General features: G+C 40.4%; 1 protein-coding gene across 2 annotated transcripts in view; it reads left to right on the forward strand.

Annotated features, from left to right (window-relative positions):
- Positions 1-23888, forward strand: part of PARD3B (par-3 family cell polarity regulator beta) — a 1075922-nt gene that overhangs the window by 858801 nt on the left and 193233 nt on the right. For both annotated transcript variants that reach the window (XM_066346722.1, XM_066346721.1), the window contains one exon: positions 8789-8899. In XM_066346722.1, the coding sequence (XP_066202819.1) occupies positions 8789-8899 (111 nt within the window). The remainder of the gene's footprint in view (positions 1-8788; positions 8900-23888) is intronic.

The following is a 23888-nucleotide window of genomic DNA, read 5'->3' on the forward strand; positions in this document are numbered from 1 at the left end:
CAGAGGATTTGAAAGTCATCATTATCTAGAAAACTCAAAGGAAGAAATAGAAACAAGAAAATAAATGCTTAGAAATTAGGAGATAACTACCAAGAATTTTATTAAACTCTTTGTCATATGGAAAACGATAGGACTGGGTGCTTGTTTTGTTGATTGGATTGAAGAGTTAGGTACTCACCTGACAGTTGATATAGTTAATGGTTAACTTCTATGTACATAAACCATGTGATGTGTAGTGGCTGTTCAGTAAATGATTGAGTGAATGAATAAACCATTATTGAATTCCACTTCCCCAGATGGCTGTTTAGGGACTCCCGACCTAGGCAAAATTGCAACATAAGAAAGGTCTGTTGTTTTGGGTATTTTTCTATAACCTTTTCTGAGGTTCTTTTCCATCTTGTGTATTCTATCTGCTTCCTTTGATTTCTTAAATTTATACCAAGAGGTCTCATTTTACGGATAGAAACCATTTCTCTTACACATGTTGTATCATGTTATCTGATAAATTCGTTACCTGGGAGTGCCTTCACTTCCCCTCTATCAGCTCTGTAAACAAACTAGTTTCCTCCCCTAGCTGCTTCTTTTTCTGACTCTTCTCCTGTCTTACGGCCAAGTTCTCCCAAGGGTCTCTGTATCTCTGTCCTCTTCCCTTATCAAGAATTTTGTGCTCCTATGCCAATGTTCATGGGAGCATGACTCACAATAGCCAAAAGGTGGACACACCCAAATATCCACAGATAAACAGATAAACAAACATGGTAAATACATGCAATAGAATGTCATTCAGCCTTTGAAAAGAAGGAAATTCTGACATATGTTACAATGTAGATGAGCCTGGAAGACATCATGCTTACTGAAATAATAAGCCAGACACCGAAGGACATTGTATGATTCCACTTATGTGAAGTACCTAGAATAGTCAGGTTCAGACAGAAAGTAGAATAGTGATTACCAGGGGCCAGGGGAAGGGGAAATGGGGAGTTACTATTTAGTGGATGCAGAATTTCAGGCACAGGCAATGAAAATATTATGGAAATGAATGATGGTTGCACAGCAGTGTTAATGTACTTAATGCCATTGAACTGTATACTTAAGAATGATTAAAATGGCAAATTTTATGTTATGTCTATTTTATGACACTAAAAGAATAACTTTATTCTCTTCTCTGTTCCATCTCTATCCTTTCACACTCTGGGACATTTTTTCCTCTCAGCAAACAGAAGTGCATCAGCATCAGCCAAATTGAAAACATTCTTTTAGAATGTTCCATCCCGCCTTCAGCTTCCATCCTACCAGCCCTGCTCAAGCAGTGGTTGTTCACACATACAGAGACACAAAATTCTATACTTACTTGCCATTCATTCTTGAGATCACTTCCACCTGGCTTTTGCTCACGCCACTCCACTGTCCCTTGCTAAGGTGATGAACGGCTTCAAATGCTGAGTCTAAGGGCCCTATTCTCACACACACACACACACACACACACACACACACACACACACACCCCGCCCCATGCTGCACTTCTCGGCAGTGTTCCCAGCTGTGACCATGGCTTCCTCCTGCAGACACATCTGCTCGGAGCACCTCGCACTGCACTCCTTCATTTTATTCTTGTCTCCCTGACTGTTCTTTTTTTGTCTCTTTTATACACACCACCCACCCCTACCATCCAAGCTTTAAATGTTACTGTTCCTCAGGACTTTGTCCTGATCCTTGCCCATCCACTGGGATTTCCTGAAGGCACTCTAAAATAATGTTTAAAGTGAAATTTGATTTCTCTCCCTTGACCCACTATTTCCAAATCGCCATCTTCTCTTTCGGTGCCCACTTCTCTGTCCGCACCTCTGTCTTCTTTCATCCTCAGCCCTCCAGCAGGCCCCAGGTAGCTGTACTGCTTCCACCTGCTAAGTGTTGCTCCAGCAGCCAGCATGGTCTATCGAAGTATACATCACGTTGTGCCACATCTGCTTGAAATGACCCGCTTTCCACTCTCCCAGCTCTTCAAGTCTCCCAGTTTCCTTAACTAGCGTCTCTGTTCCGTGAATTCCTAAGCAATGACCTGCTGGCACCGTTAGACAGAACCCCGGCTTCCCTCAGCCCTGCACTCGCTGATCCTTCCCACCTGGAGCCTGGGCGAGGACCCGCTCTGCTCTCCGACCTCTGTCACTGCCTGGAACGCACCTGCCTCTTGTCCTCCGCATGTGCTGAGTCCTCCACCCACAAGGCTTCCCTCCCATCTTTGTTTGTCTGAACCTCTTACCCTTATAGTCTCGGTTTAAATGTCATCTCTTCATTGAACACTTCCCCAACAATCCAATATCCTCGTATTGTCCCTTAACACCCTTCATAGCACTTTTCATAATTTATAATTATACACACACACACACACACACACACACACACACACACACACACATATGTTTGGTAACCATCTCCTCTATTAGAATGTAAATTCCATGACGGTGATGTCTGGTTTTGTATCCCAGTATGTTATCAATCTACGCCAAGTGATATGGCAATGTCTGACACAGGGGAGATGCCTAATATTTTTCAAACAAATGCACGAGGCAGAGGAGAAGAAAGCGAGCAAGCTGGTTTTCCATGAAGCTGTTTTATATAACCTCTCTATAGAAATGAACAGGGACAGGTGTTTTAAGCAAACTTATAATTCATGAAAATCTAAATTTACATAAAGGGTATGTTGAAAGGTGATTTTTCCACTTTACAAAAAGATCCATCATAAAATTCTTTAAACAGGCTTCCCAGGTACATGGAACATAAGATTTTTATTGATTGAAACCATATGTTTGCACAGAATTCTTCAGGAAAATATCTTTTATATAAAGCAAGGTTGACCTATAAGCAATTTCCTAAAGGCACGTAGCCCAGAATGGCCAACTCTCAAATTTCCTAAGTAATAGATAATGGGAGGCCTGGAATGCGGTGGATATTTGAAACCCTAGAATGCAAAGCGGTAATTTCAGCCATTTAGGGCCCTCGTGACTTTTCTTACAAAAACAGCTAATGGGGAGATGAATCAGTGTATTCAAATCTCCCCAACTCTTCTTTCTGTGTGTCAGTGAAAGTAAGAATGACTGTGAAATGATCCCCAAAGGGGCTGCTATGGAAGGCAGAACAAAGGCTTATAAAACCCACCAAACTGATGCGTTTCTCCCAACTCCCCCCACCAACACCATGGCCACCTCTGATAATTAAGTTGTCTGATTGCGAAACTGGAATAAAGAACCCAGTGTGTTAATAAATAAAATGCATTTAACTTCCCTGGGTTTTAATTTCCTCATCTTAACAATATGGGAATCCTTTTGAAGATTATTGTTTTACATTTCTGTTCTTGAACTTACCCAAAATTTATAAAATAAGATAATTTGTGGCTGTCCTCTTTGTTTAATGAAATACATTTCTCAGTTATTTCTGCCTTTCTTATTGGAAACTTTAGTAAATGATCATGAACTTTAATTTAAAGCATTTACAATATTTGTGGAATTGGTTGATTTGACTATTATTGATTCTTGCTAAGAAGAAAATGCTTTGGAGAATTTACTTACAACTAACCTTTTCCTTATAAACATGTTCCACTATAATGGGAATATAATAAGCTACTCTTGAACTGCAATAGACGTGAAACATTTTAGCTACAGGAAGGAAAAGCATTTTACTGGTTGTAGTAATAAAGATTAAGATAGAATAGGGCATAGGTTAGTGTTACCCTTCAAAATCAAGACTACTTTTGTCTCAGAAAATCTGAAACCTCCAACTTAGAAGATATTTAGGGCACGGAGAAAAAACATACCTAAAGTCTATAGAGTGGTTAGCAACATTTTTGCCCTTATCAACTTCTTAAAGCATTATTCTACTCTCATTCTCTACAATTTTTTTTGCTCCAATATTACTGTGTTTGATGACATGTTGAGGGTACAAAGGTACTGACTGAGTCCTTACATGAAGAATTTTAGAATAGTAATATTGATCCCTAAGACTCTACAGCATGTAAAAAGAAAGAAGGTGTGCATGTGTTCATGGAAACCCACATTATTCAGATACCTCCTGCTTTGTAGGTTGAAGAGAGATCTTGAATATATCAGCAGATCTCAGTTACATTTGAAAGTTAGTGTCCTTATATTTTGTCTTTTTTTCTCTCTCTTACTTTTTTATGTTTTTAAATAATATCAGGTCATTTCTTCATTGAGAAAGAAGGTAAGATTCTGAAAGGGAGGCAGGAAAGAGACGGGGAGGAAGACTGGGGATGATAGAGTTCAAGCTGACACTTCATCAACCAAGGTCCCAAAACTAGACTGGGTACAGGGAAAAAAAAGTCACAGGAGCAGAGGCTGATGGAGAGATAGCATGGGAAGAGAGAAAGTTCATGAAAGAGGATTTGTTCATTGGAATTACACATTGGAAAATATGCAGAGGAGTCGGGACCGGGAGAGGCTCGTGAGGAAAGCAGGACGCAAGTCTGGGTTCTGGTAACAGCAAGAACGTGGGGATCAGCAGTGGTGTCTTCCAGGTGTGATATTTAGGGTTCCCACTTGACTAACAACCTCTACTTTGGATTGAAATGCAATCTAGGAAAAACAAATATTAACCCATTTTTATGAAGTTCAGAAGAAGATGAGAAGTTTCTTACGAGTTTGTAATTCAGGTCCTCCTGTGGGGAGACTGACTCGCTGTGTATCTGTTAGGAGGCTGAGGACAGGGCTGGGGGCTGGGTGGGGGGTGGCAGGAGGCTGAGGACAGGGCTGGGGGCTGGGTGGGGGCTGGGTGGGGGTGGCAGGAGGCTGAGGACAGGGCTGGGGGCTGGGTGGGGGGTGGCAGGAGGCTGAGGACAGGGCTGGGGGCTGGGTGGGGGGTGGCAGGAGGCTGAGGACAGGGCTGGGGGCTGGGTGGGGGGTGGGGGTGGCAGGAGGCTGAGGACAGGGCTGGGGGCTGGGTGGGGGGTGGCAGGAGGCTGAGGACAGGGCTGGGGGCTGGGTGGGGGCTGGGTGGGGGTGGCAGGAGGCTGAGGACAGGGCTGGGGGCTGGGTGGGGGGTGGCAGGAGGCTGAGGACAGGGCTGGGGGCTGGGTGGGGGGTGGCAGGAGGCTGAGGACAGGGCTGGGTGGGGGCTGGGTGGGGGGTGGCAGGAGGCTGAGGACAGGGCTGGGGGCTGGGTGGGGGTGGCAGGAGGCTGAGGACAGGGCTGGGGGCTGGGTGGGGGGTGGCAGGAGGCTGAGGACAGGGCTGGGGGCTGGGTGGGGGCTGGCAGGAGGCTGAGGACAGGGCTGGGTGGGGGCTGGGTGGGGGGTGGCAGGAGGCTGAGGACAGGGCTGGGGGCTGGGTGGGGGTGGCAGGAGGCTGAGGACAGGGCTGGGTGGGGGCTGGGTGGGGGGTGGCAGGAGGCTGAGGACAGGGCTGGGGGCTGGGTGGGGGTGGCAGGAGGCTGAGGACAGGGCTGGGGGCTGGGTGGGGGGTGGCAGGAGGCTGAGGACAGGGCTGGGTGGGGGCTGGGTGGGGGGTGGCAGGAGGCTGAGGACAGGGCTGGGGGCTGGGTGGGGGGTGGGGGGTGGCAGGAGGCTGAGGACAGGGCTGGGGGCTGGGTGGGGGTGGCAGGAGGCTGAGGACAGGGCTGGGGGCTGGGTGGGGGCTGGGTGGGGGTGGCAGGAGGCTGAGGACAGGGCTGGGGGCTGGGTGGGGGTGGCAGGAGGCTGAGGACAGGGCTGGGGGCTGGGTGGGGGTGGCAGGAGGCTGAGGACAGGGCTGGGGGCTGGGTGGGGGCCGGGTGGGGGTGGCAGGAGGCTGAGGACAGGGCTGGGGGCTGGGTGGGGGTGGCAGGAGGCTGAGGACAGGGCTGGGGGCTGGGTGGGGGGTGGCAGGAGGGCTGGGGGCTGGGTGGGGGCTGGGTGGGGGCTGGGTGGGGGGGTGGCAGGAGGCTGAGGACAGGGCTGGGTGGGGGGTGGGGGGTGGCAGGAGGCTGAGGACAGGGCTGGGTGGGGGGTGGGGGGTGGCAGGAGGCTGAGGACAGGGCTGGGGGCTGGGTGGGGGGTGGCAGGAGGGCTGGGGGCTGGGTGGGGGGTGGCAGGAGGGCTGGGGGCTGGGTGGGGGCTGGGTGGGGGCTGGGTGGGGGGTGGCAGGAGGCTGAGGACAGGGCTGGGTGGGGGGTGGGGGGTGGCAGGAGGCTGAGGACAGGGCTGGGGGCTGGGTGGGGGGTGGGGGGTGGCAGGAGGCTGAGGACAGGGCTGGGGGCTGGGTGGGGGGTGGGGGGTGGCAGGAGGCTGAGGACAGGGCTGGGGGCTGGGTGGGGGGTGGCAGTCAGCCCGAGAATGTGGAATTTGAAAAGATGTCCTCAGGTCGGAGTGACTTTATTTTCTGGTTATCAGCAGAACATCAAGTCTTTTTTTTTTTTTTATGTGTGTTGATACAAGACCATGGGAGATTGCTTTCAACAAAAACATCTTTTGGGGAAAATGCCTGTCATTTAAGAATATGTTTTACTAACTAGTTAATAGCATTTTTAAAAAATTTCAAATGAGCAATTTTTTTCTAGAAATGCTAAGGAAACACACTGTTCTTTTATTTTTTAAAACTAATTTTATTTTATTGACTTTAGAGAGAGGAAGGGAGAGAGCAGGAGAGAGACAATTTGTTCCTGTGTGTGCCCTGACTGGGGATTGGACTGGCAACCTCTGTGCTTCGGGACAGTACTCTCACCACCTGAGCTGTAACCACCTGTGTCGGCCAGGGCGATACACTGTCCTTTTAAAGAGAACCCTAGTGCACCGTTGACTGTTGGTGGTAATATAAATTGGTACAGTCTCTATTGAAGACAGTATGGAGGTTTCTCAAAAAACTAGAAGTAGAACTAACATATGACCTAGCAATCCAGAATCCAATATATTTTGGGTATATATTCAAAGAAATTGAAATCAGGATCTTGCAGAGATACCTGCACTTCCATGTCCATTGCAGCATTAGTCACAATAGCCAAGATATGGAAACAGCCTAAAGTCCGTCAGCAGACGGATGGATAAAGAAGAGGTGGTATTAAAAAACAAAAGTAGCCTGACCTGTGGTGGCGCAGTGGATAAAGCGTCGACCTGGAAATGCTGAGGTCGCCGGTTCGAAACCCTGGGCTTGCCTGGTCAAGGCACATATGGGAGTTGATGCTTCCTGCTCCTCCCCTTCTCTCTCTCTCTCTTATTCTCTCTCTCTCTCTCTCTCTCTCTCCTGTCTAAAATGAATAAATAAAGTCTTTAAAAAAAAAAGCAAAAGTAGGTTTACAGTTGTATGTGAAATGGCATTTACATATTCTTTTTATATTTGTTTAAATTTATTGATTTTAGAGAGAGTGGAAGGGAATGAGAGAAAGAGAGGGAGAGAGAGTGCTCTTTGTTGCTCCACTTATTTATGCATTCATTGGTTGATTCTTGTATGTGCCCTACCCAGAGATCAAACCCACAACCTAGGCATACCAGGATGACACTCTAACCAACTGAGCTACCTGACCAAAATACTCTTGTATTATTATTTATTTATTATTGTATTATTTTTCATAGGAACAATTGCACACCTACTTTTGCCCCAACCTGTATATGCAGTGGAAAATTATTTAGACATGAGAAAGAAGGACATCTGCCATTTGCAACAACTTGGACAGACCTTGAGGGCATTATGCTAAGTGAAATAATTTAGACAGTGAAAGACAAATACTGTATGATACCTCTTATATAGGGAATCTAAAAGAGGCAAATTCAGAGAAACAGAGCAGAGTGGTAGATACCAAGGGTTAGGTGGTGAGGAATGCAAAGATGTTGGTCAAAGGGTATAAACTTCCAGGTGTTAGAAGAACAAATTTGGAGACCTAATGTAGAGCATGGTAATTATAGCTAATAATACAGAATCATATACCTGAATGTTGCTAAAATAGTAGATTTTAAATGTTCTCACCACAAAAAGAAATGATAGCTATGTAATGGGATGAAAGGGGTAGCTAATACTACAGTGGTAATCATTTTGCAACTTGTAGATGATCAAATCAACACACTGTACACCTTTAATTTAAACAATGTTATGTGTCAATTGTATCTCACTAAATGTGGAGAAAAAAATAAGACATCATAATTGCCACTGTGCTGGGCAACAATAAGTGCTCGGAGCACACAGATCCTGGGTTGAGGTAGGAAGCCTGTGGCTACACAGAGACTGGATGTGCTGGGAAGGAAAGAGTGCAGCGTAAGAGGCGACCCACGTTCTAATCCCAGCCCTGTCCTGAACTTGGGTGAGCCTGGACAGGGCTCAAAGCCTCTCAGAACTTTCAGTTCTTTCTCTGTAAAACAAGAGTATTCAAGTAGGTGTTTGGTATGTCCCCTTGCAGCACCGTCATTATATCATTTCATGAGTTTAACTCTAAATGTTGATGCCACTGGAGCTCTGCAGACTTGTTTAGGAGGTCGGTCAGTTTTTGCTTATATATTTGTGATAACCTTTGAGTTCTTTTACCTCTACTGAGTTAATGGTTTCAAATTTTTCAGTCTTCAACCCTATGAGTTTGTGCATACTGCCCTATCAATATCTAAGTGGAAAGCAGGAGGGTGGAAGGAAGGTCATTTAGTAACTATATTATTTTTCTGCTTTCAGTCTCTTGTTTTACTTCCGTTCCATGCAAAATGATCTTGTATTACTTGGAATAAGGAATTATGATTTAATGAGTTCATCTCATCAATATCTTAAATTTGCCACAAAAAGCACTGCGATTACTGTTAACAACCCTTTTCTCATTCATGTTTCACTAGATTTGGAAAGAAGAAGGACGACAAGGGGGGCAAGGCCGAGCAGAAGGGCCCTCTGAAGCATGGCGGCCTGCGAGAGGAGGAGCTGGAGAGGATGAAGGAAGAACGGGACAGGTGAGTGGAAGCGCTGGGTCCTGTTGTATTGGAGCCCGTGGACTGCATTTAATCTGGTTTATGCATCAATCAACTGGAGAAATTTTACTTTAACAAACAAAGAGATGGATTTATACAAAAGGGAAGGTACTTGATCTAAAAGGAGACTGCCTGTCCTGGGGGATTTTGTTATATTTTGAGAAGAAATTAACTTCATGTTTTTATTATATCAGTATTGATAATTTCATAATATGCTACCTCTGGTTTTGACTGTACCAGTGCATATTTTCTCTGTGGTTTAAACAACCATTTCTTTTTTTAATAAAAGAAAAGATCATTTTGATGTTGATGTTTAGAACTCTCATATTTCCATAGTCTGTTCCTAATTTTTGTCAAACTTGTTGTAAGCCTTCTTAATTTTATTCTGCTAAATCCATTTGGGTACTGTAATTTGAGAAGTACATGTCCTTCATTTTTTAAACGCCCAGTGTCTTTTATTAGGCTATCAGCAAGTTGCAAAGTATGTCGCCCATCTGTTTAAGAGCCGGTTCCATTTGCTGAAATAATGACAGTCTGCAAGGGCCGAAGAATTCTCCTGTTTGAGGACCTTAATGTTCCCATTTGGACCAGAGGTCCTCCACATGTCTGTGATGCTAACTCTGGCACTTATCCCGAGTAGATGTGTAAATATCTGATTTGAAACATGTAGTTGAATATTCATATTTCTCTTGAAAACTCTTCGCCTTTACAACTAAGTGAAGCTTGGGGAAAGGCTGAGATTTGACAAAACTAGCATATCCGTCATTTTAAGTATTCAATTCTGACTTCATCATATATCAAGTCAGATCTGTCTAACTTTTCACTTGCTTTTCAGTCACAATATTTCTTTTATTTTTAAAAGAGTTTCTCATGCTTATTTTAATACTCTAGTATGTGTACTAAGAAAATCATACTTATTTATTGTTTTCTATCACAGAGCAGGCTGAATATGTACAGTTAACCTTTGACCCCTATTTTATAGTCTATTCCCTTTGAGAAGGCTGACTTTATCAATAGCAAGAAAAAAAAAACAAAACCATTTAGTCCTTTAGTCCTTTTTTATTTTTGAGAGGTTGATAAGCTCCCTCCCAGGGTCAGTGGAGCAGTTAAAAGGATATCAAGTGCTTTCCATTGTTGTTGACTATTCACCTGTCAGAGCTGCCCCCCAAGACAAGAAAGATGAATTCTCCATCGCAGCCCAAGATGCAGTGATCCTGTAATGCGAAATGTAATTCAGGCTAAGGTTTTAATGCATGTATTGGCAAAGACATCTATGTCGTGAACCCACATCACAGGTCTTTGCTGCTCCCTCGGCTTTACTTACTGGGGCACTACATCCCATGCCTCATCTTTAGGGAACTGAGCTGTTTGCTAGAATAGCAGGCTTCATATTTTTTTGCGGTTCAATGCTTGCTTGGGATTGGGGCAGGAGGGCGGGGGGTTACTTGTAGTAGCTAGGGAACTGTGTGCCAGCTAAAAAATTGATAACCCCTAAAATAAGGTGGGTTGTCTTTAAGCAAGAGTTCATTTCCTTTCTGGTTTTGCTTTTAGGAAGCAGGTGCCTCAGGGAGTTTTATTCTTAAAGCAAGGCTGTAAATTTGCCTCAGCTGGCTATATAGGCTTCAGGTTCAATTTTTAAAAAATATGTCTGGTCAAAAAAATATGTCTTTCAAAACATTGAAAGAACTATGCTATTAGCATTCGCTTAGGCCACCTCCCACACATGAGCCCATAAAGCACATCTGATACGGGTTTCCTAGAAACAACGTTGTCTCAATCATGTGTGAGGGGAGGAAGTGGAGGAGTTGATTTTATGGTTGGGTGCTATAGAATTAATGACCGAGGGCATTTCAACAGCTCAGGGGCCTAGGGCCATAGAGGGTGGAGGTGGAGGCTGAACATTTGGCATTGCTCCCACCCCTGGAGTCCCATTTCTTGGCTCTCCATCATCCATAGGAATCCAATTCGCAACTCTTAAAGAACTCAGCGAGTGTATCACCCTTCATGGCATGGTCATGGGAAAGAATAAAACACAAGAAGAAATAGTGTAGAAAAGTTCATAAAACCATCTTTTTTTCTAATACATTTGGAATTTATTACCTTAACATGGTTTAAGCTATCCTATTCCTAACTTGTTTTGTTCTAGTTATCATAGAGTTCATAGTTTTCCATTAACATACCCCTTTTACAAAGGATTTAAAGCACTTAAATAAAATATATACTGTACAGTGCTGAAGCCCACTTATATCATCTTGTGAGAAACAACTATTAAGCTTTCAAGAATTCTGTGAGCTAGTTGATAAACTATTGCTATCTTGAAATTGGTTATGGTGAGAGTATTTTCTACTCCATAGAAATGGGCAAAAGCAGTAGGTTGGGTTTGCTTTTTCAAAGAGCCAGTTTACCAACACACCACTGAGAGTCTATACCAATTCTATTTAGTGTATAACTAAGAAGAAATGATCAAAAATAGAGGCAAAAAACAATTCTTATCCAAATCAACCACATGACTTCCTATAGCTGTTTCTCAAAGTGTGGTTCCTGGACCACATGCAGCAGAATGAGTCACTTGAGGGGCTTCTTAAAAATGAAGATTCCTGAATCACACGGCAGATTTGCAGGATGAGAAGTTTGGGAGTTTGAACTCAGGAATCTGTGTATAATAGGTAAGCCCGGTGTGATTCTTCAGAATTCCAAAGCCTGAGAACCACTTACTTAGAGGGACAGGGTTTGGCTGAAACATTAGATTAAACTATTCTTTTTTTTTTTCTTTATTAGATAATTTTATTTTTTTAATGGGGCGACAACAATAAATCAGGATACATATATTCAAAGAAAACAAGTCCAGGTTATCTTGTCGTTCAATTATGTTGCATATCCATCACTCAAAGTCCGATTGTCCTCTGTCACCTTCTATCTAGTTTTCTTTGCGCCCCTCCCCCTCCCCCTTTCCCTCTCCCTTTCCCCCCTCCCCCCGTAACCACCACACTCTTATTCTATGAAAAATGATGCACAGATTTTTTTTCCAAGAGTATTGAATTTTTATTTATTCAAGAGGATTGAATAATTCAGTCTAAAACTACTGTCATCTTTCTCCTGTGTCCTCTCTGAGGTATCCTACCTTACTAGCACAGTGTTGCACACACAGAGGAACCCTCGCCAGTGCTCACACCTAAGGGAGTTTGGCGTACATTCCCCTCCACACCTTCCACACACAAAAAACTTAGAAGAACAGTAAGTTCATTAACAAAACTTTGGAAGCATAAGAAAGTATAAAGAAGATTATTAAAGTAATGTATAATCTCATCATAATTTCATAACCACTATTAATATTTTATTATCTTTTTACTATGTATATATTTTCTTTGAAAACTCAGTAACCATACAACATTTATAGTGTCTTACTGTTTTCACAGCATTGTGTTATGAGCATTTCTCCACGTCACTGATGTTTTGAAAATATGTCATTTTGATGACTAATATTCTTGAGATCAATATACCATAACTTATTTATCTTCTATTGTTAAACATATAGTCTATTCCCATTTTTCACTATTCCAAATAGTAATACCTTGTTGAGCAGTCAGGTACAAAAATCTTTATAGATTACCTTTTTGTTTCTGTATTTTTTTTTTCTGAAGTGAGAAGCTGGGAGGCAGAGAGACAGACTCCTGCATGCACCCAACCGGGATCCACCCAGCATGCCCACCAAGGGGCATTGCTCTGTTGCAACCAGAGCCATTCTACCTACTGAGGTGGAGGTCATGGAGCCATCCTCAGCACCCAGGCCAACTTTGCTCCAGTGGAGCCTTGGCTGTGGGAGGGGAAGAGAGGGATAGAGAGAAAGGAGAAGGGAGGGGTGGAGAAGCAGATGAGTGCTTCTCCTATGTGCTCTGGTCAGGAATTGAATCTAGGACTTCCACATGCCAGGCCAATGCTCTACCACTGAGCCACCTAGCCAGGGCCTCTTATAGATTACCTTTTAAATCATGTAATTCCTGTTTGAGGGCTCAATTTCCTTGTAACTATTTCACTTAAAGGTTAATCTAACTTTAATTCTAAATTATAAAATTATATCATATCTCCCTATTTCACTCATTTTTTTTAATGATTTTCATATTTCATTTTTATTTATCTACATATCTAATTCATGATATGTAACTATTCGGTGCTATATATGAATAGCTTATTCATACCTATAGCTATGAAAAGTTAAAAAAAAAAACTGTAACAGGTCAATTGAGTTACTGGATTAAATTACAGGAATGCAGAAATCTAGAACAGTGTTTTTCAGTGGAGGGGGGAAATTTTGCCCCCAAAGAACATTTTACTGTATCTAGAGACATTTTTGATTGTCACAATTTTGAGGAAATTGGGGACAGGAAGGGAATTGTACTGCCATGTACTGGTTAGCGGTCAGGGACGCAGCTAAGCGCCCTACAATGCACAAGACAGGCTCCATCCCGCAACAATGACTTTTCCTACTCAAACTGTCAGTGTGGGGGTTGAAAACCCCTGTTCTAATCTCTGCACTTCATAAAGTCAGGGTACTCTCCCAAATGTTAGAATTGACTGTCTCATGATGTCCTGTGAATAACACAGAGAAATACACACCAGATGACATAACCCTAGAGGGATTATTAGCTATTTGAGAAACTGTACCCAAGATGGCTAATGAAAATTCTGCCAATATAAGCATTCAAGAAAAAAAAAATTTCTCGAAATTTATTTTTAACCCTGGCCTGCTAAGCATTGGCATCAAGTAGTGGTGCCTCTTGATCATATTTGAAAGCCAAGAAGCCACAGGGGTTGATAATGCGTCCGATGACAGAATCATCTGGCACAATGGATTGAATCAAATACAAAGAAACTTAATGGGAATAAATGTAACGTCTTGTTTTTAGGTCCAAAAGTGAACGGCACAAATACAGGATGTGGAAGGTTTGACTTAATACCAAATATATGAAAATTTTGCCTGATGGTTTTAGTTGAGGGAAAGTTTAGCATGAGTCAATATGAGGACATGCCTGCCAAAAATGTTAATCCAGTCCTAGGCTACATGACTGAGAGCTCATGTACAAAACAAAGGAAGAAACAATAATTCCCATTTTATGCAGCTCAGATCATACCTGGAATATCCTATGCCTCTCTCACACACAAAGAATGGCAGCACTGAGTCCAAGCCTTTTGAAAATGTTGGAGGACCTGGGAGTACATAGTCTATGAGTTAAGAGTTAGCTGATTTCACATGATTGAAAAACTTTCCCATAAGAAAGGAATTAGACATTTTATGCCATCCAGTCTGTTCTCTCTCTCTTTGTTCTTACTCATCCATTCCTGTATTTTCTTGAAGATACTAATGAGGAATTACTTTAAGAGTGGTAGCATTCAGCTTAATAGAAGGGAGACATCCTGACCATTGTTACGCTTCATGAGGCAATGACTTTGTTGACACTGAAAATGTCTAACAAGGAGCTGGTTGAGAAAGGATTCATGCATCAAGAAAGTACTGGTCTGGATCGGAGTTTCATAAGCTCCAGTCAGTGATATAATGCCTTCATTGCCTTATTTATATTTATATTTATGCAAATAGATAAAGTATATATGTGCAAAATTACATGAGTTAGTGCAATTAAATACATTAAGCCATGTACCATCAAAAATCATCTTGTGAATCATTAATGCTGCGTTTATCCTTAGACTATCTCTATTGTCTTTCTCCAGTCTTCGAGTCTGAGAAATATGTAAATACCTACATATAGGAGCATTCAACTTTGAATTTCCTAGAGCGGCCTTACTTGAACTTGCCATGGCATTGGTCATGGGAGTGTGTGCACTATTCTTATCCAAGTACATAAACCCAAATGTCCAGCTCAACATTGTGCAGTAGGATTTTCTTTGTCTCATATTTGATTTCCTGAGCTGATCATCTGTCTCCTCCAGAAACAAGTCAAACAGTCCATTGCAGTGAAGCCCTGTTTTAAATAAATTCATTGTTTTCATGCTTCAGTGAGATTGGCCATAATAAAACATTCGTTCTAAATGCCTATGTCCATTGCTAGGAGGATGAATTCAATATTATATTCAAAGATTATTTCTTCTAGAATTTTTTATCAGCTAAATTAATTTAGCATTTTCCAAACATTCAGATTATGTAAATTAGTGCAGTGAGCAGAAAGCAAGAGATGATCTTAGACAGTCAGTGAACATATTTTTTTAATTCTACTACTTGAACTTAAATTTGTAATCTTCTGCAAAGTGTGAAATTAACCAGATTCTTATACCTATAAGTACCTAACTACATGCATGTTGTACCTGTATTGTTAATACCTTCTCAGAAGTCAGGTGGAGATTAGGCAAAGAAAAACATGTTTCCCTCATTTGATTCGGATTATTGTACTGAGGGGGAAAAACATCTCCATTGACACCAAAGGCTGTCTTCCATTAAAGTTCCGTATTATTGAAATAAAATTTCGCTAAACGAAATGTCTTACTAAGATGGAGGGAGAGGAGCTTAAAAACATATGAGTTTGCACTGCAGGATTTTCTGTTACTCTTACACCATTATCAGAGTTTATTTTGCAAGGAAGCTCCTTCAGTGTGTTAACAGAACGTTGTTTTCGTAGATCTGATTAGGCTCTTAGTAGGATAAACGAGGAGGTGAAGGGGAAAGAGGCAGCCTCTGCAGTTCCGGGATTGAGAAGTATGGAAACAGATGGCTCTTGTTTTCAAAAACTGGCCTGAACGGAATGCCTAAGTGAGAGTGAAGCTAAGACTTAGGAAAGTTCATCTGTTTCCGTGTCTGAATTCAAGGTTCTAAGTTTTCTTTCTTTTTAGGAAGCTTTCCAAGAACTGCAACGGCTTCTCCCTCGCCTTATCAGCTGAGCTGCTTGTGGCCTGTTCTCTTAGCTTAAATCAACCCATGTGTTTTTGATATTTGGCATACCGAGATTTAATTATGCAGCTGCAAGTTCCCCACATAAATGAAATGCATCTCAGAGAAATAAAAACATTCAGAAACCATTTATAGTTTGAGAATACAAGTGGGTGAAAATCTATTCCCAGCCTCTCGGCATCGTATTTAATGTTGGGAGATTTTTATGTTACTGGAAATTGGAATGAAATCCAGAATAAGACAACATTTGTTCACACTGAAAAATGAAGATGCTTATTGTATTCTAAGAAAGAAAGCAAAAGTATTATATTCTGAATTAATATTTTATTTACTTTTTATTTGTTTATTTTTGTGTGTGTGACAGAGAGAGAGAAAGACTGCAAGAGGGACAGATAAGGAAGGGAGAGAGATGAGAAGCATCAGTTCTGCACTGCAGCACCTTAGTTGTTCACTGATTTCTTTCTAATATGTGCCTTGACCAGGGGGCTACAGCAGAGCGAATGACCCCTTGCTCAAGCCAGCAACCTTGGTTGGGCTCAAGCCAGTGACCTTGGGCTTCAAGCCAGCAACTTTTGGGCTCAAGCTAGAGACCCTTGGGTCATGTCTATGATCCCACACTCAAGCCAGCAAGCCCGCACTCAAGCTGGTGAGTTCACACTCAAGCTGAATGAACCCATGCTCAAGCCATCGAATTTGGAGTTTTGAACCTGGATTCTCTGCATCCCAGGCCAGCGCTCTATCTGCTGCACCACTGCCTGGTCAGGCCTGAATTAATATTTTAGCTGTAACCTTCCTAAGTACACTGCTCACAAAAATTAGGGGATACTTTATAGCTTCATATTCATTTTGAAATATTTTCTAATTTTTGTAAGCAGTATATTGTCCTCTTAAGTACAGAAAGCAACCAATGAATTGATAGGATTTTTTCATTATTGTATCCTAAAAAGAGTGCATATTTTATTAAAGAAACCAGAAGGTTTATTTCTTTAATATGCCAAGAGATTCTCTATAATTAATTATTTACTGAACTTCAACTTTGGCATTGTTTAAACTGCTGAAAACACCCATGTTTTGGCATGATTTACATTTGAATGATTAATTCAGCATAGTTTTACTCCTCACTGAACATCCCTGTCTTTTGCAGTAGAATTTGCTAGGTCCTGTGGTGTGGGCAAAATAAAACATTGGAATGCTTCCCAGTTTTAATAGTCCCAATTTATTATTACCACTGAACCTTGATCAGATCAGGGACTGGATTAGATGTCGGTTTTTCAAAATGCCCCGATTTATGGCTCCCTTAGAATCCTGATAAAAATGTGTATTTGAATAAGACTTTGGTTGGCTAAACGAGATTCAGTTAATTACTTTTAGATTCTTATTAGATCATCATTGCATAGAAGTTATGAAAAATATTACTAGGTAATGTTTCTCAGGACAAGGTCATGTTCTCATTTTATGCTGACAGAAAGAAGCTATCAGATTTCTGTTTTTTATAGTACTAACCATCTCAGGGAATGAAAAGAGATTTTGCGCATCCTAGTAATTACTATTGATGCTTGTGTTGCAGTGAGGATAGCCTCCTTTCGTAGAATTAGAATTAAAAAGAACAGAGAGAGAACACACACACACAAATGCACACAGCCTAGTGGCTACACCATTCCCTCATTCAGAGGCCGTTTCAAGATTTACTTCTAATAAAATGATGAGGAGGGGAGACACAGGGGGATGCTGGTGGCTTTAATATCTGTATATCTGTACATTTATTTGATAATTGTAACACTTATCTTCTCAGAGATGCTTGTGGTCACCAAGAAATTTGGCACATTCTTATATTCCTATAGACAAGAGATGGGAACACCTACATCCCAATGCCATGCCAGCATTTTTTATGAGCCAGAATCCTTTTATGGAACTTGAACCAATGCTAGAAGTGCTGTATTAGCAACTACTTGTCAGCTGAGTTGGATTAATACATAAAATGAATCACTTGACTGGCATGCTTTCCAATAGTCATTTAAACAAACTTCTAAGATTAAAGTACACCAGCTCTTTAAAATGTGTTTTGAGAGAATACGCTTATATTCAAATACCCTGGAGTGACATATTATATTATTGTATTCAATTATAGTGCAGTTGAAATACATTCTGAAAGGAAATTATACTAATCTACCTAGAATGACCCCACAGAAATGTACAGAATACCTGATCTGATTAAAAAAAAAACCCCAAAACACTTGGAAAGAAGTTCTAAATTCTGGTTATCTGGATATTTGCTTTTAATATAAGCATAAAAATATATTGGACATAATGAATAAACTTTGGTCATGCAGTGAGCTCTATGCCAATCAGAAATATAGATATATTTGGTTTGATGGCGGTTTACCCACTGCAGTAGCAGAATTTGAGCACTTTCCATGAATGCTTTGGGCTCTGTAACTAGGTAGATGGCCATTGTGACTGGGATTTAGGGATGAAGATTTCGGTTCTCATTTTTATCAGTTGTTTTCATGCCTTTGGATAAACCACTTTTGAAGATGTATTCTTCAAGTTCCTTTCTTTATCACCACAAAATGAAATGGCCAAACTTTAAGGCCTCAATTTTATATATTTTGCTTGTATAAAATGCTTTTTAACTGCTAAGTTCCTTCAAAGAATAAAAATAAGTAAAGTGAATCCAGCATATTTACTGTGAACTAGTTTGGGGCCGAGCAGTGTACAAGTCAACTTGTTACAAGTGCTCTGAAGAACATGGACAAATCAAACTTATAAACCAAATGGTATTTTCTAGAATTGCTGAAGTATTCCACCTTTATTCTTTAGTATTTGGAACTAGGTGATGTTTTATCCTGCTTTGGAAAGTTCTCATGACAACGCACCCTCTCCAGAGACCAAGATTAGTTCTTGTTCCCTGAGGTTGGCAAATTCTGCAGGTTGAAAGGATACTCAAGCTATTGTCTTCCAAAATCTGCTTTTTTTCTTTCACATTCTTTATATAGAAATCCTAACCTAGACCTGTCTTCTATAAATACCAAACTTTGAATATGCTCTTTTTCCAAATTTCCTGGACACTTTTCCACTGGGAGTGATGTCCCCTCCAGGGGACACTTGAGAATGTCTGAAGACATGTTTATTTGTCACACCAGGAGGGAGATGTCACTGGATCCAGGAGGTAAAAAACAAGGGTATTTCTCACCATCTTACAAGGCGTGGGACAGCCTCTCACAGGACGGAATTATCCAGCCATAAACGTCAGTTGTACCAAGGTTAAGAAACCCTGTTTTAGAGAAATAGATAATGATATAATATAGATATAGATGTACAGATATAGATAGAAATATGCTATAGATATTCAGTACCTCTGGGTTGGACCTGAGGATGTATATTTGAAAACTATTTCCCAAATGATTGTTGTTTATAACCATGATTGGCGACTGCCTAGGCGGTGGCCTGGGGAGGCATGTGGCTAGGTAGAAAGATTACAAGACACAGGAGTGGGTCAGACCTGGGTTAAAGACCTGGCTCTGCATGAACACGCTGTCAAGGTACTTAACTGCTTCACACCACTGTATTTCAGTCTGTTAAATGAGAACTCTGTCTTTCAGACTGTTGTGTGGAAAGTAGTATTTATGAAGCAAGCACCTGGCTTGCTTTAGGTGCTCAGTGTTATTTTCTGACCAGCTCTGGGGATTAAAGACCCCCAGATAATCCATCCAATAGCCTTTGGAAACCCAGAAGGCTCTGAGACACACCATCTGTGAAAATTGCTGAATTGGATACTGTCGTGATGAAGAAGGCCAACTTGAATGCAGACTTTGCCCAGCTGGGAGTCATGCCAGATAATTCCATTCAAGAAGCTTCTCCTCATTTCTTATTGATCACCAGTTGGAAGTTGCACCTCATAGTGATCTTGGCATGAGACAGCAGCACAGTAGCAGGCAAGAGCTGTCTACAGCCAGTTCTGGGCAGCCCTGGAAACAAATTCAGGGAGGAGAGGCACAAATGGCATGAGTGACTGCCAGCCTCGCCAAGTCCGCAGGATATGTGACTGCAGCAAACACTTGTAACCGCAGTCATTAAATTCACAAAATCCTCACTTTGCATTTTTGTTGATTGTATAACATTATGGAAGGGGGAGCAGATAGCTCTGGCCTGCTAATAACTCAAATCCAGTCTTTGGTGGGAATGGGACAAACGTGCTTTTTCTCTCTGCTGTCTCGGTCCCACTTACCCTTTCTTGCTATGTAGTTTAATGATTTAATGACTTTATAGTGCATCTGAATTGACTTCAGATTGATATCCAAAGGAACCTGACCCCTTTCCCTGGCTCAGACTCCTGTCTCCTTCTACTTTATGCCCTTTATTTGAGTTTAATATAGAAAGTTAAAGAGATTGAAGTGGTTTGGGCTGTGGCAAAAAAAAAAAAAAAAAAATCTATTTTTCCAATGTCACTTGAAAGAGCCCCCTCTTTTAAACAACAGTAATAACAATTGGCTATGTGGATAAAAGCTGTAAGTATTCTTGTTCTTGGAGGATCTTAAATAAATAATAATTTGTGAAATCATGATTTCTTGAAATAGAGTTTGCTTAATGTAACAGGCTGGTGAACAGTGGTTCAGTAAATGATAGCTTTGATCAGCCATTCCTCTCTCCAAAACTCTTAATGGGTCTCTTTTGCCTGTTGTATGCACTTCACACTTCTTGGCCTAATACCCTGACAATAGCCTAGCTTTCCCCTTATAATTTTTACTTGTGGCCAAGATGACCTGTGTTCTCCAGCCACTCTAGAATGTTTGCTCTTTTTGCGATTACCATAGCCCTTTCCAATCTCTGCCATTCCTAATTCCATTTTCTTTCCTGGAAACCCTCCTTTTGCCTAAGTTGGTCTAAATCAATGGAAAGTCAGTAACACTTCTTCTATTATACCTTCCCAAACCATTTAAGTAGGAAGAAATTCTTCAACTAAATAACTTGGGTCAAATTATTTAATTTTGCTCTTTCATTTGATTAACTGCAAAATGGGTATATAGCCATTGTTGCATCATAATATTGTTGTGTGGATTAAATGAGCTTCCAAAGTGATGCATTCAGAATAGTAACATGCATAGAGACATTCAATGAATGGTGAACTTATCATTTTTCTTAGAGACAGTGTTTATTTGAAAAAAAATGAGCATTAAGATCAATTAGCATTGCATCTCGATTCTGCCTCTTCTCTGCATTGGCTGTGCAATTGTACATATTTTGCTGAAACCTTGGGAACCTCAGCTTGCTCATTGGGAAAATTTTTTAAAAAGGAAAAATAATATCTGGCCTTCAGAGTTCCTGCGAAGTTTATATAAAAATGAAATAATTAAAGCATCTAGAGCAGGTCTTGGCATATGGTAGATACACATTGTTATTATTATTTTTATTTTGCTTCATTGAATTGTAGATGTTTGTAATTATGAACATGCCTTCTCTCCCTTAGTATTCTGTAATTTTCTTGAAGCAAGGACTATATTATAATCATTCTTGTATTTCTCCCAGCACCTAATACAGTACATTTCACAGAGTAGGCACTCAATACGTAGTTATTGAGTGATGGATGAATGAATGAATGAATGAATGAATGAATGAATATAAAACTGCACTATCTGTAATTTCAAGTAAATAACTGCTAGAATGGAACTAAGAGGCAGAATAGGTAAAATTAACAGTTGACAAAGCTGTAGAGTTAGGACAAATAAGCTGTCCCTTGTGCTATGAAATGGTCTCAAGAAGCACGAGGCCATTTGTAACCTGCAGGAGAACAGTAGAAATGGATCATAGAAACACTGTGGCTAGCCCATCAGGACTATCAACACTTGTTTACCGATCACTGAACCAGATCCTGAGAGACAGGACCTTAAAGTGAATGAAATGTATCCACTTCACAACAAATAGAAATGCTATTGTCCTAGAGAGTTGTTCATTTTTTTTTAATTGGGCTTTTTTCCTCATCCATTTCCATTGGCTTAAATTTAACCAATTGAAATTATTTTTAGGGTACCGTTCATTTCAACCTCTAAAAATGAAAGATTTGCCTTTATAAGAAAAACTGAATTTGATTGTATAGGTAAGACACACTGTCCTTGGCTTATTCTCCATCAAAGAAGGGTCTTTTCTGTACTGCATGTTGAGTTGATTCAATCAGAATTCATGGTGCAGATTATATTTCAAGGGGCAAGCGTAAAAAGCTGTAATGGAAAGGAAGGATCATGAAAAATGGTAACAGCCATCGGTAATATACCAGATGCCATAGAGCTTCTCTCTCAGGGAGGCAATATTACTAAAGTCCTAGTCATAATTAGGAGTCCACATTACCATTAAATTACAGTTTTTATCTTATAATTTCCTATTATATACTCTTCTGCAATTTCATGTCTTTTCTTCTTGTCTAGATCCTAATTCTCCTGAGGCATAGATTGCGACTACTTGTTTCATTTTCTTACACCTCAGTAGAAAAAAGATATTTAGTAAAGTCCTGGCTGACCTAAAAATATAAAATTATATCAGATTTAAAATAAGTTATTTATGTGATTTTAAAAATTGAGAAACTCTTGAGAATCAGTGGGAAAATAATTAATAACTGTGTATGAAAATAGATAACTGTTAAAAGGGAGTGGGTTGGGGAGCTTGGTAAAAAAAAAAAAAACATTCATAGACACAGACAACAGTATGGTGATTACCAGAGGGGAAGGGGAGGGAGGTAGAAAAGGGTAAAAGGAGCATAAATGGTGAAGGAAGGAGACTTGACTTCTGATGGTGAACACATAGCGCAATATACAGATCATATAGTATAAAGTTGTACACCTGAAACTGATATAATTTTATTAACCAATGTCACCCCAATAAACTCAATAAAAAATAAAGTAAAATAAGATAAATTAGGTTGCCTAAAATCCTTATTTATTTTTAAAAGTATAGTGTTCTGCTTAAAATTTGCCCTGATTATAATAGTAAGCATCATTAAAAAACAACAACAACAACAACAAAAGACAAGGAGTTGCTTAGACAAATCCTTTTTAAAATAGCAAACTCTATTGTTGACAGTATCAACAGCTAATTAAAAATTCTATTAGGGAAGATATAAAAGATGGCACATTTCCAATTCAGATTGACACTGAGGACAGAGAGATAATTGATATTTGTTCAATAACACTAAAATGTTTCACAGTTCTCTAATAGAAGCTGTGATAGCCAAAGAAGGTTCCAAGCGCATATATATATATATTCTAGGCACTTAAAGATATTTTCAGATCAAATAATGTGCCTTTACAAAAAAAAAAGTATATTTTAGCTGAGTAAGCATCAAAGGACATTTTAGTGGATTGACTTTGTTTAAGAAAAAAAATCACTGAGTCAAGAAAATACATAGTGTAATTCATATGTTTTTAATCTGGTTATAGTAGATGTAATAAGAAAGTCAAGAGAGGATAATTTATTAGTTGAACTTTTAAATTTCAGAGCTGCATTTTGTAATGGTCACATAAATGAATGCATATTGGAAAAAAATTATGCAATGATCATTAAATATTCTACTTTGGAAAAACAAGATCATAGCTTTAACAAGATGCTTTTGTATTATACTTGGCTGATTTTGACATTAAATTAAATATGTTGCTTTTCTTTTTTCCACAGCAGATTAAAAACTTGATGTAGTGATTTTTCTGGTTTTTAACAATCAGTTCTACCCTCAATAATTATAGCTTTACCATGTCAGTTTCAAAGGATGGACAGGTAAGGCCTAACAGAAAAAGGCTTTAAATTAAACCAGAACATTTTACAAAATGTTAAAAAAATGGGCAGTCAGTTATTGAGAAAGCAAAATTCTTCTTTTCACCAGTAAACAAAAATTCAGTGCCAAGAATACTGACATTATGCTATAATGTTCCCTGCTTCAAATATGTATATGACTTAAAATAAAAATGGATGCTTAATATCATTGACCAATTCATATCATCAAATGAGAAATATTCAGAGGAAATAAATTTATTCTACTGCATCCAGTCATGCAATTCTCATCGATCAATCTGAAATAACATCCTGTAAATATCA

Source organism: Saccopteryx leptura, chromosome 7 (assembly GCF_036850995.1).
Source record: "Saccopteryx leptura isolate mSacLep1 chromosome 7, mSacLep1_pri_phased_curated, whole genome shotgun sequence".
NCBI classification, from domain to species: domain Eukaryota; kingdom Metazoa; phylum Chordata; class Mammalia; order Chiroptera; family Emballonuridae; genus Saccopteryx; species Saccopteryx leptura.